The 16,342-nt window shown below is 37.4% G+C and overlaps 2 protein-coding genes across 4 annotated transcripts; one reads left to right on the top strand and one right to left on the bottom strand.

The window, feature by feature from the left end:
* Positions 1-5,591: 5,591 nt before the first annotated feature.
* On the top strand, positions 5,592-13,640 carry LOC127796756 (uncharacterized). Of its 3 annotated transcripts, none has more exons than XR_008022077.1 (3): positions 5,592-9,124; positions 11,296-11,417; positions 13,059-13,640. XR_008022077.1 is itself a non-coding variant. In XM_052329123.1 (2 exons), the coding sequence occupies exon 1, from the start codon at positions 6,064-6,066 to the stop codon at positions 7,540-7,542; it is 1,479 nt and encodes a 492-aa protein (XP_052185083.1). In that variant the 5' UTR covers positions 5,592-6,063; the 3' UTR covers positions 7,543-7,565; positions 7,776-8,183. The 3 variants fall into 3 exon arrangements, 1 of the variants encoding a protein (XP_052185083.1); XR_008022078.1 differs by lacking the exons at positions 11,296-11,417; positions 13,059-13,640 and having other exon boundaries at positions 5,592-7,565; positions 7,776-7,828; positions 7,918-8,183; XM_052329123.1 differs by lacking the exons at positions 11,296-11,417; positions 13,059-13,640 and having other exon boundaries at positions 5,592-7,565; positions 7,776-8,183.
* Positions 13,631-16,142, bottom strand: LOC127796755 (heat shock cognate 70 kDa protein 2-like). Its single transcript, XM_052329122.1, has 2 exons — positions 15,779-16,142; positions 13,631-15,520 (listed from the first exon to the last, which is right to left on the bottom strand). Exons 1-2 carry the CDS (start codon positions 15,990-15,992, stop codon positions 13,782-13,784), a joined length of 1,953 nt encoding a protein of 650 aa, XP_052185082.1. The 5' UTR covers positions 15,993-16,142; the 3' UTR covers positions 13,631-13,781.
* Between the last annotated feature and the right edge of the window lie 200 nt (positions 16,143-16,342).

The following is a 16,342-nucleotide window of genomic DNA, read 5'->3' as shown; positions in this document are numbered from 1 at the left end:
AAGAGCCATCTAGCATAGAAAATGAGCAAGACCATGAGAGATATAATGTTGCAAGAGATAAGCAAAGAAGAATTGTAAGATCTCCAATATTAGGTATGGATATTTGGATCTAGTTTCCTATGCACTTTCAAGTGCAATGGAAGAAGCTGGTAAGGGACTTATTATATTTGAAGACACAATGCACTTGAAAGACTCCAATAAATGGCAAGCTGCCATGAAATCCAAGATGTAGTCCCTTGTGAAAAATGAGACTTGGTGTAATACCTAGAAATTTTGTAAATAAATGTTTTGGTGGAAATATAAAATTTCATGAAAAATGGGTATCAAAATACCCTAAATAGGTGACCGAATCAATTGCAGATAGTACCCTGGAACTTAGATATCTAAGGAAAAGGTTATGTGGTCGACAAGTATCTCGAGACCAGATTTATGGCATAGAGAGAAATTGGATCAGAGACAGTTTTTAGTACAACTATAATTCATGCTAAGAAACTGAATGATGGTAAAAGACTTTTGGGAAGTCAACGGAACCCTGAGAAGGTCCATGTTTTGCACAAAAAACAACCTTGAAGTGGTTTTGGGGTAAAACAAAAAGATTCACGATCAAAACATGATTTTTGCATATTTTTTGGCCTAAGTGTAATTTTTGAATCTTGGCTGAAAGTGGTAAAATGAAACTTGGGGGATAAAATGTGAAAGAGAAAATTCTAAAGTTCATTATGGAATTTTCAGGAACTCAAAGGATTGCATGGAAAATGCCTAAATGAAATCTAGATATTTAAGGGGGGAAAACATAATTTTAAAGAAAATAGCTATGGCCACCACCGGCTAGCCTTTTACCATCGACAGGAGGGTCGTTTCAAGGTCCAAAATGGGCCCTAGGGCATGGTGGATCGATTGGGGTGAGTATGGGCCGAGAAATAGCTGTGATTTGATGGAAATACTGCGAGGTATAGCCGAGAGTTGTCGAAAAAATAAGAAAGGGTTTTTAAGGCAACCTCAGCAGATTTGGGGCCAAATCAAACCTCCAGAGGCTAGGTAAATCCATTAATGATTGAGATGTGACGCGATTTGGAGAGTAGTGGCTCAAATGTGCCTATAAATAACATAAGTTGGACTGAGGGTTTTTCTCAACTTTGAGCTTCAATCTAAAGGCTTTAGTGGATGGATCAAGAGAAATTGTTAGAGGGTTTTTGTTCCTTGGTGTATGGGGAGAAATTCTGGAGATTTTGAAGCATTTTGATATAGATTTGAGTAATGTTCGATGGTTAGCCGAAAAAGAGAAAAGTCACCGGAGTCGAGGCTTTGGCCTTCATTTGGAGGCCTTCCGGTGGTATTTTTGGACCAAAAGCATGCCATTGTGATCGATTTGAGGAAAGCTTCAAGGTGGTGCAAAAGTTCAGTGATTGGAGCAGTTATTGGCAATCAAAAAAAGGTTGAAGACGATCGGTGCGTGGAATGAGGTATTTTTCTGAAATTAATTTTAAAATTTTGAGAAAATTATTTTATGAATTATTGTGGAAAAAAATTTGGGAAAAACCTTGAGAAGGTATTTTTTTTAAATTATTGAGAAAAAAAAGGATGAAAATAAGAGAAAATTGTGTGAAAATTATGGAAAAATAGATGTTAGACACTCTTTTGAATAAATATGATGTCCAGGGTTCGTTGGGACTCGAGATTGAGTAATAGTACGATTATTTGAGACCTGGCATGAAAATTGAGGTTGGACACAAAAATCGAGGTATTTTGGAGTATGTTTAAGGTGAGTAATTCTACTAAAAAATTGGTTTAACTTGTGAGAGTTTCTACTTCAAACTTGGTTTATTCAAATAGTTTATCCAAAATGTTTATCTACGTGTGCATTGAAATACGTGCATTAAAATGTTATTTTATGTAATGCATCATTACATGCTGTGGTTATGGCATTGGCATGTGTGTTGGAAATTGGTAGTGTTTTCAAGATATTTTTGAGTGAAAATATAATCTCTGACGTAATTGTAGTGTGTCGGGTTCCTACGTTATATTGACGGAAGTGGTAACGATTGTTCTCGAGATGTCAGAGAGATGTGTTGATATTACCTCTCTTAAGATAGGATTATGTTATGTCAATGCGTCGATGTGATTATGTTGCCTTTAGAGAGATTGTTTTTTTCCCATGGTATGAGTTAAGCGCTGTATGAGATTCTCTTAGGCTGAGACATGTCGGAATATGTCTGTTGTTTATGGTCTTGCATACATTCACGAAAATGTTTTGAACTCTCAATTAGATGATTTAGCATCTAATTTGAACTATGTTCCTAGAATATTCAAACATTCCAAGTGAAAGCAGCGATGCCAAGGGAAATGAGGTTATCGAGATGTAGTCGTTGATTACATTGGAGACCTTTAACATATATTTTGATTATTTTTAAGGTGTTTAGTTGTGTTGCTGAGGGATTAATCTCTATATATTTTGTTTTTAAGATGTCATGTCAAATAATGGTACGATTTCTATATTATAAATAAAGGAATTACGATTATGTATCATTTGAGATTTCGATCTTGCTTCTGCATTTATGATGATATTACTTATCTTAGCTTATTGATTATTAAGTTTAATATGCTGAGAATGTAGAACATGATTGTCGGGAATGATTTGTGTAGAGTGTATGTTGAAAAAAAAAATATTCCCGAAATCTTGGGTTAACGTACGCTTGAGAAAAGTAGGGTGTTACACTTGGACTTTAGTAGATAAACCCTCAGGGAAGAGGGTGGTAAGCTGTAAATGGCTGTTCAAGATTAAGGATGGTGCTAGGAAAGATAATAAGCCTAGGTATAAGGCTAGGCTAGGGGCTTAACTCAACTACTCGGTATAAATTTTAATGAAATATTCTCACCTGTTGTAAGACATACTTCCATTAGGATATTGTTAGCCATAACAACACACTTAGACTTAATTCTTGATCAAATGGATGTCACAACAATCTTTCTAAATAGAGAGTTGGAAGAAAATATTCTTATGGAGCAGCCTAAGGGATTTGAGGTTAAAGAGAATAGAGAGCAAGTGTGTTTGCTTAGGAAGTCTCTATATGAATTAAAGCAATCCCCTAGGCAATGGTATAAGAAATTTAACTCTTTTATGATAGTCCAAGGATTTAAATGGAGTGCATATGATAGCTGTGTATATTTCAAACATATGCCTAATAAGGTATCAATATATCTTCTCCTATATATAGATGATATGTTATAATTGCAAGTCAATCAGGCATAGAAATCCAAAGTTTAAAGCTAAGATTAAGGTCAACCTTTGAAATGAAAGCATTAGGAGAAGTTCGAAAGATATTAAACATAGAAATTAAGAGAAATAGACAGCAAAGACAACTTATCATATCTTAAAAGACATACCTTAATAAGTTGTTTAAGAAGTTTAATATGCTAGATGCAAAGGATGTTCTAGTCCTCTTTACACAACACTTTAAACTCTCACATGAGCAGTCTCCAAGTAGTAAAGCAAATATGAGAGAAATGAGTAAGATTCCTTACTCAAATGTAGTGGGCAATCTAATGTACATCATGGTCTGTACAAGGCCGGAATTGGCTCACTCTATGAGTGTATCTAGTAGATTTATGGTCAATCCGAGTGAGGCTCATTGAGATGCTATGAAATAGACATTGAGATGTGTAAAAGAAACATTAGATATAACTTTGGTTTATGGTGGAGCAAAGCTAGAAGAAAAACCTTGCATTATAGGATTTTTGGATGCTGATGATACAGCAGATCTAGATAGGAGGAGATCCTCAATCGAAAATGTTTTTCAGCTATGGAATTCTACCATAAGCTAAAAGACCAACCTGTAATCTGTGGTGGCTATTTTCACCACTGAGGCTGAATATATTGCTGTTACGGAAGCAAATAAAAAAGGTCTTTGGTTAAAAGGGATTGCGGTTAAACTCCTAGAAAGAAATGTTAAGGTTGAGTTAAGGTATGATAGCCAAAGTGCAATCCACTTGGCTAAGAATCAATCCCACCATAAAAAAACCAAACATATTAATGTTAGGTATCATTTTATTAGGAAGATCCTTAAGAATGAGGAAGTAAACCTAGTTAAGATTGCTAGAAAAAATAATGTAGCTGATATTTTTACCAAACTAGTTCTTTTGTCCAAATTACAACATTGTTTGAAAATTCTTAATGTTTGTTTGTGTGGGTGATCAGGAATATATCATGCTAAATCTGAAGAGCTGGTCAAGGTTTTGATGGATGAAGAATGGAATGGATCTTACTCAAGACAATGGTGGAGATTTGTTAAGAGTGTTGTCTTGAGTAATCTTGGCAGTAAGAATGCATTGAAATTTAGAGGGTATAGATAGGTGGTGACTAACTTGTATTTAGAATTAAGTTGTGAGTTAAAATTGGTAATATTCATATCGGTTCTAAAGTATCTAGAAGTTAACGTCATATCTTCTATAAATAAGAGAACGGTCTAGGCATTTAGGCGATATATCATTCTCACGAGAAAGCAAAAGAAGAAACGCTGTGTCATAAAATAATTCTTTGTAATCTTGCAAGCTTGTAATCATGAGGAGGAATTTCTCTACTGATCGCATTCTAATAAATCAAAGGAAGACCACTCTTAAAAGGTTTTGAAGGCTAGATTTGTCCTATAATCTGAACCAGAATAAAGACTATGTTCTTATATGATTTGATTTAATTTCTATCAATTTTTCATTATGTTTTTTTCATATTGATTTGATCTCTAAATTCATTTATATTGTGAGTGTGCGCGCTTTGTGAGGCAGTAAATTTTGACTAAAAAAATTAATTTTAAGTGCTCCCAAGATAACACTATCCATTTAATAGGAGTCCATTCGAATAATTGGTACTTTAACTGAGTTTTGAAAGGCATATTAAAGGATTCAGCAAAAAAAAAAAAAAAAAAAGCCCAAAAGGAAAAAGAATTCAACACTGATGTGTGTGTATATATCATTTTATAGAGATTTTTTTTTTTTTTTTTTGCGGACAATACTAGTCTGACTGACTGACCTTGCTCTCTTGGTCAGTCAAAGTGACGTGCTTCAATATGATTGGTCAAAAGAATTTAGATCTAGCCTTCTCATAGGACACCTAATGATAAATCAACAAATATAAATTTAATTTCTCAAAAAAAAAAAAAAAGTGTTCATGTAGAATCGTCATGGATACAAAAGCTTAGTACTCTTTTATGAACAGCGAATTGTATTTTATTTTATTCCAAAGCTACCCTTATTTGGTAAAAACCCAAACAAAAATGCATGCCAGTGTTTGTTTCTATTTTTAATATTTAAATAATAGTTCTAAAAATTTTAATTATTCGAGTTGACTCAGCTAAGAGAGAGATGGGGAGAGTACTGAAACGGAGGAGGGTAGAGAAAAAGAAAAATATATATGATTTTATTTTAAAATGAATCAACAACAAAAATTGAGTAATTTTTCCTTTTGGTTATTAATGGCATCGGAAAACAATTAAAAGAGAAGCATAATTTGAGACGGCAGCGTTGGGGACCTTATGGTCATAAATCCGTCCAAACAGACGGCCATTGAACAGTGTACGTCACTGTTTATTTCGTTATTCTCTCTCTCTCTCCCTCCGCCCCCCCTCCCCCCCTCTCTCTCTCTCTCTCTCGATAGCCCTTTTGTTTCACGGAAAGGTAATCTTCTGAGATCCCTTATGTGCACACGCTTTTGGTTTCCTCTTCCATTGATTCAGCCTGTATAGTTTGTCTGTCTTGCTTTTGGCTCTTTCTACGGGACAGATTTTGAGGGTTTTGTTTATTACGTCTCACCTTCTCTGGTTAGGAATTGAAAAGGTTCTGAGATTGGTCTTCAGTGTTCTCAATTCCTGAATACCCCCTTCTTTTTTTTTTTTTTTTTGATTCGTTTCAAGATAAAGATTTGAGTATTATTTAGCTAAGATCAGTCCCGTGTATGTGCTGGGGAGTTTGTTTACATGGAGATGCTATGAAGTGATTTTGTTGATTTCGTTTGTTTGCAATTCCATATACATCAGTAGCAGAACCGTATAGGAGGCGGGGCATATTTTAAACATGGGGGAAGATTTACTCACTAGCTTATCAATTGAGAATTATCACCCGTCAACATTCTTATCAATGGATCCAATTGCCAATTCACATGAGGAATCAGACCGAGACATGAACCGGCAGGTCGTCCCCTGCCGCCCACCTGACATTAATCTCCCACTGACAGTGGATCGTAGTCCTCCACTTCAACCATGGAGCCATGATGCGTTTGATATGTTAGACGTTGGTCTTGGGCATCAAATTAATGAATCTGATACCTTGATGTATATGTCCAAGAGTGAGCGGAAATGTGCTAAGCGATTAGATAGCATATGGGGTGCTTGGTTTTTCTTTAGTTTCTACTTCAAGCCTGTTTTGAAGGATAAATCAAAATGCAACACGGTCCGAGATGGTAATGGGGTCTCTGGGTTTGACAAGTCAAATCTCCAACTTGATGTCTTTCTGGTCCAGCATGATATGGAGAACATGTATATGTGGGTTTTTAAGGAGAGACCGGATAATGCATTAGGTAAGATGCAGTTGAGAAGTTACATGAATGGACATTCTCGCCAGGGTGAGCGTCCATTTCCATTTAGTGTTGACAAGGGCTTTGTACGATCTCACAGAATGCAGCGTAAACATTATAGGGGCCTTTCAAATCCTCAGTGTGTGCACGGGATTGAGCTTGTTTCGTCCCCTAATCTTCTGGGTCTTGATGAGGAAGAGCAAAAGAAGTGGATGGAACTAACGGGCAGGGATCTGAATTTCTCTATCCCTCCTGAAGCAAGGGATTATAGCTCATGGAGGAATATTCCAATCACAGATTTTGAGCTTGAGAGACCACTTCCTCCATTGAGGAGCAATCCACAACCCTCTTCAAAGAAGCTGCACAATGGGTCTGGATTGAATTTGTCACCGTTAGACCATGTAAATGGCAATGGAATAGAGCTTTTACCTGCTTGCAACAAGAGGAGGAAGGATGTCTTTTCACATGGTCACGATGAAGATTGCTGTTTGCCTGTTAATCCTCAAGATACAGTTGTCCACCCGATTGAGCCACCTTGGACAAATGAGTTTAGTGGAGTAATGAGGAATATATATGGTCCTGTTACAGCTGCCAAAACTATCTACGAGGATGAAGAAGGATACTTAATTATCATTTCCTTGCCTTTTGCTGATCCTGAAAAGGTAAAGGTTCATTGGTGGAACAATCTCACTCATGGCGTGGTGAAGATATCATCAGTCAGCACAACATGCATGCCCTTTGTCCAGAGAAATGACAGAACTTTCAAGCTCACTGATCCATCTCCTGAGCACTGTCCTCCTGGGGAATTCAAAAGGGAAATCCCCCTTGCCACTCGAATTCCTGATGATGCGAAACTAGAAGCATACTTTGACAAAAGCGGAACAATACTAGAGATTTTAGTGCCCAAACACCGAGCAGGGCCAGAAGAGCATGAGGTTCCTGTTTGCCTTCGCTCTCCCAATGAGTTTGTCTTGTCTTGAATGTGGCATTTGGTTGGAGAAATGTAAGGGTAGCTGATCAATCTTTAGCACTTACTATATCCAAAATAGTAAAAATTCCTACAATCAACATGATCCTCACTAATTTTGAAACATTCATCACTACTATTTAGAGAGTCCTTTTCTTTTCTTGTTTACTTGGATAGTCTTTTGACTTCTGACTCAATTAACTCAATAACTGATTATTGTGGCTTTATTTTGTTCTATGTGAGTAGCTTTAGTCTGGGATTGGTCCTCTGCATAGGAAGTTGAACTGCAAAGATCTGTGGTAAGGATCTGGCTACTCCATTGATAAGCTTCTTTATTTAAGAGGAATTTGGAATCAGTTTAATACCATATTATCCTGTGATGTTCCAGGTTTTGGAAGCAATTATATATCACTTCTTGTGATTGTAGTCTCGCATTTGGTATTTTGTGATGATGGTGGAAAAATAGCAACGTGGTGTGCTTTTTATCATGATGTACAGTGTTGAATGCAACTTTTCTATTTGGATGAATCAAATAAACAAGATGTTTACAGAATTACAGTGTTGGGGCAATCCTGTTCTGTATATTTAAGTGAGTTTTGTGTGTAATTTTGATGTATGCAGTTAAGAATTGGATCATTTGTTATATGTTGTGAATTACTCTTGTAGTCCCATTCAGTTCCAAGTCAACTTACTATCTTTACTTATTTCTTCTTTTTCTTCCCCAAACCCTTCTCTTCCTGTTACGGTAGCAAATCATAACAATGTGATATTTGTTGGATAATGAAGATTATGCTCAAAAGATGGCACTAGTACAGTAATTGAAGATTGGAGAAGAATCATATATGCTTCAAAAGTCTGCATTCCATAACCTTTGTTTGGGAGCATGATTACCGTCAAGTAATTAGCCATATCAAGGAAAAATGCCCCATTCCCTGCCAGGTTTTTGAGGAAGAAGACCTTGGAGAAGGGGAAGGTGGAGTTTGTTCTAGATTAATGTTGGAGTAGGACTCATGAAGCTTATAGCTCTACAAGGGAAAAAGAAAAAAACTTTCTCGGAGTTTATTTGCCAATTTTTGTAGAAAATTTCACTGGGTAAAAATTTGGTAATATAGGTGATTAAACATTGTGGATGCGGGAATCAAGTTTTGGGTTTTCTCAGGGTTTATAAATGCTAGTTTTGGTGGATAATAAACGTTGGTAATATGTGTATGTTCCTCTGTTTGCTTTCTTTTTGGTTAATCTTTCCCTTGTTTCCTTGAAAACCCCAGTTATTCTCAAAGTAGAACAGCAAAGTTTTTTGGTTGTTCTTTCTCAAACCCTGGTAAATATGAATAAACACCAGCAATTGTTTCAATGTGCAAAACTACACCATTTTCACAAAACCCTATCCCATTCCATGCCTGAATCCCCCACCCATTTTTTCTTTCCCTCATTCCCTGTGAGGTGTTTTGTGTTTGGTTCTCTCTCCTTCTCATTTCCACATGAATCCCCCTCCCTTTTTCCCTCTTTGCTTTCGGATGCTTCATCACCGTGTCATCATGAGTCTGCTGCTGGAAGGAATTCTCTGCTGCTATCGCCGATCATCTTTTATGGAGGTGAGTTATTTCACATTCGGTCCCTCTGTTCATTAGATAGTGTCGTCATGTGTTGTCATTACACATTATTTTTTCATTCTTTGTTCTCTTATTTTCAGTTGTATTTTATAGCTAGTTTGTTCGGTGTCACTTCTTCCTTTGATAAACACGAAGAATGGAGTTATATATTGACTAATCCTTGTATTTTCTGATTATTTTCGCAATCAGTCCCTCTTTTTCAGTTATTTTTGCATTGTTTATTTCTTGTGTTTTACCTGAAAATCTTGGGCAGAAGATTTTGGTTTGGTTGCTGCCTCCCCTTCTAAGGCTCTTTATTCTTTTTGTAGCATAAGCTCATTTTGTGCCTTGGACAAGGATTACTTGAATAAAATCAGAAATTCAATTTATCCTTTGTCTCTTTGGGCATTTCTACTTTCTGTAGTCTCAGTACTTTAGGGTTTGGTTATATACTTATGACATTAAGTTTGTTTATACCTGGCCGACATATATAATGTTGAGGCTTTCCTTTATGATTTATGAAAAGTAGTGTTAGTGGGATGGTGCAATTGGATAGGGTATTTAAACTTAATGCATTTTGTAACTCGTGTGATGATTTGAGGAATGGTAATTTAATTGAAACAGAGAGAAATTCTAGCAAGCTGCTGGAACTTGTTGGGCTTTTGTGTGGCAAGTTTCTGAAACAGCAAGTTCAGCAAATTGCTGGAACTTGCTGAGCTTGTTGGAACTCGCTGTTACATCAAGCTACACTTAACTGATGAACAATTTTCTTGTTCAACTAAACATAATTATGATTTTAGTGGAACATCGTGTGTTGGGGGGGGGGGGGGGGGGAAGTTAAGGGTAAATCACACCAAACATCACTAAACTTTGGTGTGTTTTTCATTTTGGTCACTAAACTTTAATTCTTTGCAATGTGATCATAGAAGTTTAAAAAATTTTGCAATGTGGTCACATATAAGATTTTCCAGTCACCCTATAACCGGAAAGGGTGACATGGCGCTGATGTGGCAAATAATAAAAATATTTTTTGACACGTGACACGTTCTAATTGGTTGTTATTGCATAATATTTTTTATTGTTTGCCACATTAGTGCCACGTCACCCACTCCGCCTATAGAGTGATCGGAAAATCTTATATGTGACCACATTGCAAAATTTTTTAAATTTCTATTATCACATTGCAAAGAATTAAAGTTTAGTGATCAAAATAAAAAATACACCAAAATTTAGTGATCTTTGGTATGATTTACCCACAATAGCTAGAAAAAACTGATAAAAGCTTTCAATGAATATGGTCATTGTCTGCCACGGAAAGAAAAGAATATGGTCATTGTTCACAAAAGCTAACTCTTATACAGTAGAGCATTGGTATAGATTGCTGTGTCCAACATAGTAAAGGTAAAACCTTCTTAAATTGACTAGAAAAGGAAAAAGAAATTAATCCCTTCCACTTTCATTTACTAAAATGACTAGATTTCTGTTCCAACATAATAAAGACAAAACCTTGTTAAATTGACTAGATTAAGAAAAAAAAAAGGTTACTTTCATTCTACCATAAGAAAGGAGTGGGAATTAGAGGCAGGATGTATCCGGCTTATCACTTACCAACTGCCAGTTTAGTTACAAAAACAGAAATCAATGATTGCAATTTAATTTTCAAATTGATTTGAGAACAAATTAAATTTCACAAAAAGAGCATCAAATTAATGGGTAACTATAATGTTGAGCAACTTCCAACAAAAAAAAAAGAAATTTTTTTTTTTCAAGATCCAGTAAAAGGCTGCAAACTCTTCAGGTTGTCTCATTATGTACTTGTTTTGTTAGTATATAGATCATAGAACAAAATTGGCCTTAGTGTCAACTAGTGAAATGTTCCATCATGTTTAAAGGGGTATAGACCCAGATACTTCTGAGTTATGTGTGTTATTGCTATTTATTTTAGTATTTTTGAAATCCTTTTTTTTTTTCTTGCATGTGTGTCATATTACTTTTATGTTCGTATGTCTAGTTTCAGTTGAGTAACCAAATCATGGATAAGAGTTGAATAAATACCATTGCATATTTGTATTGCTTTTTTTTTTTTTGTTTTCTAAAGAAGTTATGTCTTATATTTGTAAAATAGTATTTTCATTCCAATTACGAGCGTGTAATATGAATGTTGATTGTTGCAGGGATGGTTCCTTGCTGTTTTGCTTCTTCAGGCAATGATGAGGATGCAAAAAACATGCCTACTACGTCATCTTCATCATATGACCCATCTTTCATACCCACTCCTTGGAATGACGCAATGATGGTAAATTATCTATTTAGCTTCCAAAATAGGGTTATATTTTTCAAAGGTTGTTCTTTGGTGAGTTCAGATGTTGTTTTTAATTACTTGTTAATAAAAAGCTTATTAATATATTAGATTCTAAAACAATATATTCTGATCTGATGATATATAACTTGTTAATAACAAGTTTATTTGAGATAAAAAAAAAAGATTAAAAAAAATCCCTATACAAGAGCTATACATTAAAGAAGGGTTATAGTGTTTTATCTTAGTATGTCATTAGGTCACAAACTGATTCAACTTATGGTATTTGGACTCTGTATCGTATTGTTTAAGCATAACACATTTTTTATGTTTGGGTTTGTGATGTGAGTGTGCACTTTATTTTGTTATGCTTCCTTTCTTGCCTAAAACCTTTTTTTTTTTTTTAAAAAAAAAAAAATTGCTCTCAACTATATATTCTGCAAATGATGTGCGTGTTGCCTCTGAAAGTGGAAGGTAGAAAATGCTGGTTGAAACTTGATTCTAGAACATTACAAACCAATGAAATGAATTTTGCTGTTAATAATATTATCAGTCTAGTCTGCTGGCAAAAGAAAAGGCATGTTTCGAAACTGCACAAGGATTTTGTTAATAGAGGCTTCATGGAAATGTTTATTGTACTTTAGAGAAGTTCTAGACGAAGTACGTGTTGACATTGTTGTAAACAAATAGGAGAGGATCAAACTTGATTAGCCAATTACTAGGCCGTAAAAGTGCCAACCCGACCTCCCATCGCCAAAGCAATCTATAAGTTACTGCCAAATATTATCAATATTTTTCATCAGTTTTTATTTACTTTGAACTTACCATGCTGTATTATTTGTGCAGAGCCTTCCCATAGAGGCGTAACGTAAATATTAACAATATTATTTGTGCATGTGCTAATGTTTTGTTTTATTTATTGATATTTTGTTCAACTTTCATGTCTTTGTTATATTATTATTATATGATTACTTCTAATTATTATGTTGTACTTTTATTTCAAACACGATTGAAGAAACAAAGAAAGCAATGATAAATGGACTACTCTTTTCAGCAAGATGTATATATATTTGCATTGTTATGAAATTTTCATTTTACCACTAACGATGTTTATGTGGAATGATACTAAACTTTTTTTTTGGGGGGGTTGATGGTTTATATTTCCTATTTTAAATGATGTATATGTTTAGACGGAGCAGATTTAGAATGACATGTACTTAGGATGGTTAGACATTTTGCATTAAATAAAAATATTGCATGATTTAGTTCATTGAAAAATGGGTCTGACATGTTTGCTCTAAATTAAACCAAAACATCTTGGGCCGAATGTGAAAAGGCAAGGGCTGACTGGGGATTTCATCATTCATCCCCCTTTGGCCCAAGATTTGTTGTCCTTGTATGAATGCTTGTTGATGTGTTTGGTATTTGGTGCTTTTTGATGTTATTGATCTCATTGGAACAATTTGGGGGGGCGTTTGATGGGGTTGAGTGCATGTAACGGGTAACATTTGGGAATCAATCAACTAAAACAGGGGGGTGCTTATGCTGAAATTGTGCCAGATTTTTATCCGCTTTCCTGGCATTTTTTTAGACCATCTCCCGTGTTTTCCGACACTTCTACCGGTTTGTTTTTAACAGCGTTTACAAATGACTAAGACATTCTAGATCAGTGGTGGTATTTTTTGACCTTTTCGGAATTACAAAAGCGGACTAGTTTTCCTGTCATAGCCTTTGGCGGGGCCTTCATGATCAAGCGTCAAAAATTGCCGGGAAAACTATTTCGAAGGTTTTTTTTTATGTCGAACTTCCCCAGCATTTTGTAAACGGACAGGGAAGGCCTTATTCTGTATCAACCCCCTATGAGAGGTCTTTGGTTCTTTACTTCACATGTTTGTTTCGTGGTTCAAATATGGATGAAGAAAATGACCACTTCCAACCAGCTTGAAAGAATTGAGTCACGATTCACGAACGCATGGCCGCAACCAACATCGCATATTGTTCAAGTTAATTGGATCTTTTTTCCATGCAAACTGTTTAATCTAATTTAGTTCTAGTGACGGTCTAGAGTTATGGTGGCTCGAAGCCCCATATCTTACTCTACTACTTTAGTAATGAGATAAGAGAAGCAACATAATTTTTAAAAAACAAAAAAAAATACTGTCCATTGATGGTAAGCCAAAAAAATAGGGAAAAAAAAAAAAAAAAGAACAGGGAGAACACTACTGACTTGCATATATATACTGACTGCGGGAAAACAAAATAGAACAGGGCCCCGAGGAAGACAGACAACATGACACACAACATGACACACAATTCCAAAGGGGGCCAAGGCAATTTACATCAAATTCAAGAGCCAGCACTTTAATCAACTTCCTCAATCTTGGGCCCAGCACCGCTTCCAGCACCAGCTGAAGGACCATCTTCATCCATGGCTCCACCCATATCAGCACCGCCAGCACCCTGGTACATCTTGGCAATGATTGGGTTGCAGATGCTCTCCAGCTCCTTCATTTTGTCCTCAAACTCATCCGCCTCGCCCAGCTGGTTCGCATCCAGCCAGTGAATGGCCTGATCAATTGCATCCTCAATCTTATTCTTGTCAGCGGGAGGAAGCTTGGCGCTGATCTTTTCATCCTTGATCGTGTTCCTCATGTTGTAGGCATAGTTTTCCAGCGCATTCTTTGCTTCAACCTTCTTCTTGTGCTCCTCATCCTCTGCCTTGTACTTTTCCGCTTCCTGGACCATCTTCTCGATATCTTCCTTGGACAGCCGGCCCTTGTCGTTGGTAATGGTGATTTTATTCTTCTGCCCAGTGGTTTTGTCCTCAGCAGATACATTCAAAATACCATTGGCATCAATGTCGAAACAGACATTGATTTGAGGAACACCCCTAGGAGCAGGAGGAATGCCGGAGAGCTCAAATTTGCCAAGCAAGTTGTTGTCTCTAGTCCTAGTTCTCTCACCCTCGTAGACTTGAATCAACACACCGGGTTGGTTATCAGAATATGTAGAGAACACCTGCTCCTTTTTGGTCGGGATGGTGGTGTTTCTGGGAATCAGAACAGTCATCACTCCTCCAGCAGTTTCCAGACCAAGAGAGAGAGGAGTGACATCCAATAACAACAGGTCCTGTACCTTCTCATTGCCCTCACCACTCAGAATTGCAGCTTGAACGGCAGCACCGTAGGCGACAGCCTCGTCTGGATTAATGCTCTTGCAGAGCTCCTTCCCGTTAAAGAAGTCCTGCAACAATTGTTGGACCTTCGGAATCCTGGTAGAGCCACCGACAAGAACCACATCGTGGACACTGTTTTTATCCATCTTTGCATCCCTCAAGCATTTCTCCACAGGCTCCATGCATTTCCTGAACAAATCCATGTTCAGCTCCTCGAACCTCGCCCGAGTGATGGTTGAGTAAAAATCAACGCCCTCAAATAAAGAATCGATCTCAATTGTTGTTTGAGCAGTCGATGAAAGAGTCCTCTTAGCCCTTTCACAAGCAGTCCTCAACCTCCTCAGTGCTCTGGGATTCCCACTAATATCCTTCTTGTGCTTCCTCTTAAATTCCTGAACAAAGTGGTTTACCATTCGGTTATCGAAGTCCTCGCCTCCCAAATGCGTGTCTCCGGCCGTGGCTTTCACCTCGAATATACCCTCTTCAATGGTGAGCAAAGAGACATCAAACGTCCCACCGCCAAGATCGAAGATGAGCACATTCTTTTCGCCGACACTGCTAGCTTTCTTATCGAGCCCGTAGGCGATAGCAGCAGCAGTGGGCTCATTAATGATACGCATGACATTGAGACCGGAAATAACCCCGGCATCTTTTGTTGCCTGCCTCTGAGAGTCATTAAAGTAGGCCGGGACGGTAACAACAGCGTTTTTCACTGCAGTGCTAAGGTAAGCCTCTGCAATCTCTTTCATCTTTATGAGGACCATCGAAGAGATTTCTTCAGCAGAAAACTGCTTTTCTTCGCCTTTGTATGTGACGACAATCATTGGCTTGTCGCCGGGACCAGCTATGACCTTGAACGGCCAAAGCTTGATGTCACTCTGAACAGACGGATCACTGTATCTCCTTCCGATCAAACGCTTAGCATCTGAAAATCAAAGATCATTGCCCCAATTAGAACATATAGCACAAAAAGCACGTGCTTCTAAGTTCAAACTAACAAGTGAAACAGAGCACGCGCGGTAATGTAATGAGAATAGCGATTTTGAACTTTGCCGATCACTTTAGGAAAATGGATACAAGGCATCACGGGAACAAAATTGATTTCAGGTCCAATGACTCAGAAAGGAAAAAATAATGATCTGACCAAAACAAAAAAGAGATGAATTAGGAACTCAGAACTAACCGAAGACGGTGTTCGTAGGGTTCATCGCAACTTGATTCTTGGCAGAATCTCCTATCAAACGCTCGGTATCGGTGAAGGCAACATAAGACGGCGTGGTCCTGTTGCCTTGATCATTGGCTATGATTTCGACACGATCGTGCTGCCATACGCCAACGCACGAGTAGGTTGTCCCGAGATCGATCCCGATCGCCGGTCCGTCGCCTTTTCCTGCCATCTTTCTTGCGAACCTAACCGAAGACTCGCACAACTACGTAACCAAAGAAGAAAGAAAATCAACAGGGAAAGGATCAGAAAACCAAAGAATTTGCTTCGCCTAGCAGAAGAGTATGCTAACTCAAGGAGAGCATCAAGCGTCAAGCGTGGGCACTTTATAAAGAAAAACTACTTTTCGAGAATGTTCGGACGATGTGGTATTGTGATTAGCGGGAAGTAACCGTCTAGCTGGTTCGGGAGAGTTCGGACGTATTGTCGGGGGTTCTGATTTTACGCGTGGCCGTAGATCTAGAGATTTCTTTTTAGCGGGTCCCGACTAGACGAACATGACATCGGCCCTTCCGGGTCTCG

The sequence above is a fragment of the Diospyros lotus genome, chromosome 3, assembly GCF_014633365.1.
Source record: "Diospyros lotus cultivar Yz01 chromosome 3, ASM1463336v1, whole genome shotgun sequence".
NCBI lineage: Eukaryota > Viridiplantae > Streptophyta > Magnoliopsida > Ericales > Ebenaceae > Diospyros > Diospyros lotus.
The sequence above is the reverse complement of the archived record's forward strand: the minus strand, read 5'-3'. Positions and strand labels throughout refer to the sequence as shown.